The following is a 1,872-nucleotide window of genomic DNA, read 5'->3' as shown; positions in this document are numbered from 1 at the left end:
TGCATACCTCCACCCTATGCTTGAATAATGAACAATACATGTAGGGTGTGAATGGCAATTTGTTTATCTTCAAAGGGGGTTTCAGAAAAAAATGTTCAATTTGTATGACCATGTCCTTAAAACTTTTGACTACCTCTTCCTTAGATCAATATCTACCATTAAACTAAACTTTATGATGATCTATTCATTAGATAAAAGACAGAAAGAACATACAGACAGATGAATACATAACCTCCTTGGCGGAGTTAGTAATTAAAGGAGGATAAAGAAATGTGAAATTTCCTAAAAGACATTGGAAAGCAGCACATAGACTTCCTATCTATTGGAAATGTAGGGGGATAGATTTATACTTTTTTTTTGTGTAAACCATAGATGCATCTAAACCATAGATGCATCAATAATATGTAATACACAGTATATCAATAAAATAGATTTGTGCCTTTTGCAGTTTCTATTAATAGCTCATTATTGTATTAATAAAAGTATTTTTACAGGCCACTGATCTAGAAATAGTTCTAATCTTAGCTAACTTACTTTGACTAGGGCATGCTCCAGCCTGTGTTCAACTGGCAATTTCCTCCATTCATCATTTTCAATCACCTTCTTAGCCCCCTTTCCAAGTGTCTGAAAAAAATTTTGAAAATCATAAAAAATTATGCACAACTAATATTAAGATGGATTCTGTATAAAAAAAAAACAGGCGATTTATGCATTGACGTCTATATAATACAATGGCAAAGAAAGAGGGGTATACAGAGTAATGCATTTTGTTACTCTTACAACCAATGATATGCTATTTGATGGTATAATGGCTGCATGTGTTATTTCAAACAAGTAATTTCGACTTACAAATAATAAAATTAAATAAAACATTATAAACATACCTGTGCGTATGCTAAAAGTTTCTCGGTACCATCAGGATCTTTGTTCCAAATAACGTTCTCACATAGTTGGAGTAAAGTTGGGTTGATGTCATCATACACAGGTAAATTACCTGCATTCACAATACCCATGTCCATACCAGCCTACAAATTTCATTATCAAAGTACCAAGTTGAAAGAGATAAAGTGAAACTTTTAATATAATTTTTTTTTACTTAAATAATGATTGATTTTTCACAAAATTTTTGGGGCCATGACTTGTTCAGTGAACTTACATTTACCTCCATCCAATGATATTTTTTCATTCAGTATCTTACAGTAGCACCAGTCTATTGTGATCTTTTTAGATTAACATGACAATTGGTGCCATGATATCTGATCAATATTTTTCCTCAGAATTAAAGTAAAGCATGTATTAATCCAATTACCAAACTATTTACCACATTACATAATTCATACAACAATGTGATAGCAATTTGAGTGCATAGATTGCTTTTAAATTACTTTTTTACCTCAAAGACTCTTTTATTCATCAATAAAATTTTATTTTTTAAACTCTTTTCCAGATTTAAAAAAAGTAAAGTTAGCTTGTCAAGGTACAGTAGAACCTCGATTTTACATATGGAGGGTGTATGTAAATCGGAGGATTCATAAAATTAAGGTTGGGTTACATTTTAGGTAACCTTTGACCTAATATGTACTACATAACAGTCAATAAATGTATGTCATGAACGAATATGTTACTAGGCCTAGGCATACAACTGTTTCTGTAGGCTTAGGCCTAAGAATAAAACCATGCTTATTATTATTATTCATCACTTTACGATGTCATAATAAAGTGTTCAAATAAAAACATGTGTCTAGTGTATTAATTCATCACTTCATATCTTTTAATTAATTAAAAAACATCAACATATGTGGCAAACACAAGCCAAACCAGTCACTCGCCGCAAATCGTGTTTCAGAGAAAATGGCCAAAACATGCTAGAAT

At 31.2% G+C, this 1,872-nt stretch overlaps 1 protein-coding gene across 1 annotated transcript; it reads right to left on the bottom strand.

Moving 5' to 3' along the window:
- Positions 1 to 496: 496 nt before the first annotated feature.
- Positions 497 to 1,109, bottom strand: LOC117116439 (methionine synthase-like). Its single transcript, XM_033260477.1, has 2 exons — positions 885 to 1,109; positions 497 to 624 (listed from the first exon to the last, which is right to left on the bottom strand). Exons 1-2 carry the CDS (start codon positions 1,017 to 1,019, stop codon positions 526 to 528), a joined length of 234 nt encoding a protein of 77 aa, XP_033116368.1. The 5' UTR covers positions 1,020 to 1,109; the 3' UTR covers positions 497 to 525.
- Between the last annotated feature and the right edge of the window lie 763 nt (positions 1,110 to 1,872).

Source organism: Anneissia japonica, unplaced genomic scaffold, assembly GCF_011630105.1.
Source record: "Anneissia japonica isolate Jap-2015-1 unplaced genomic scaffold, ASM1163010v1 scaffold27713_len2118_cov268, whole genome shotgun sequence".
Lineage (NCBI taxonomy): Eukaryota > Metazoa > Echinodermata > Crinoidea > Comatulida > Comatulidae > Anneissia > Anneissia japonica.
This window is presented reverse-complemented; position numbering and strand designations above follow the sequence as displayed.

Coding starts and splice junctions, on each gene's coding strand:
- LOC117116439 (XM_033260477.1), bottom strand. CDS start 1,019: ATGGACATGGGTATTGTGAATGCAGGTAATTTACCTGTGTATGATGAC. Junction 625..884: donor AACTTTTAGCATACGCACAG/GTATGTTTATAA, acceptor AATTTTTTTCAG/ACACTTGGAAAGGGGGCTAA.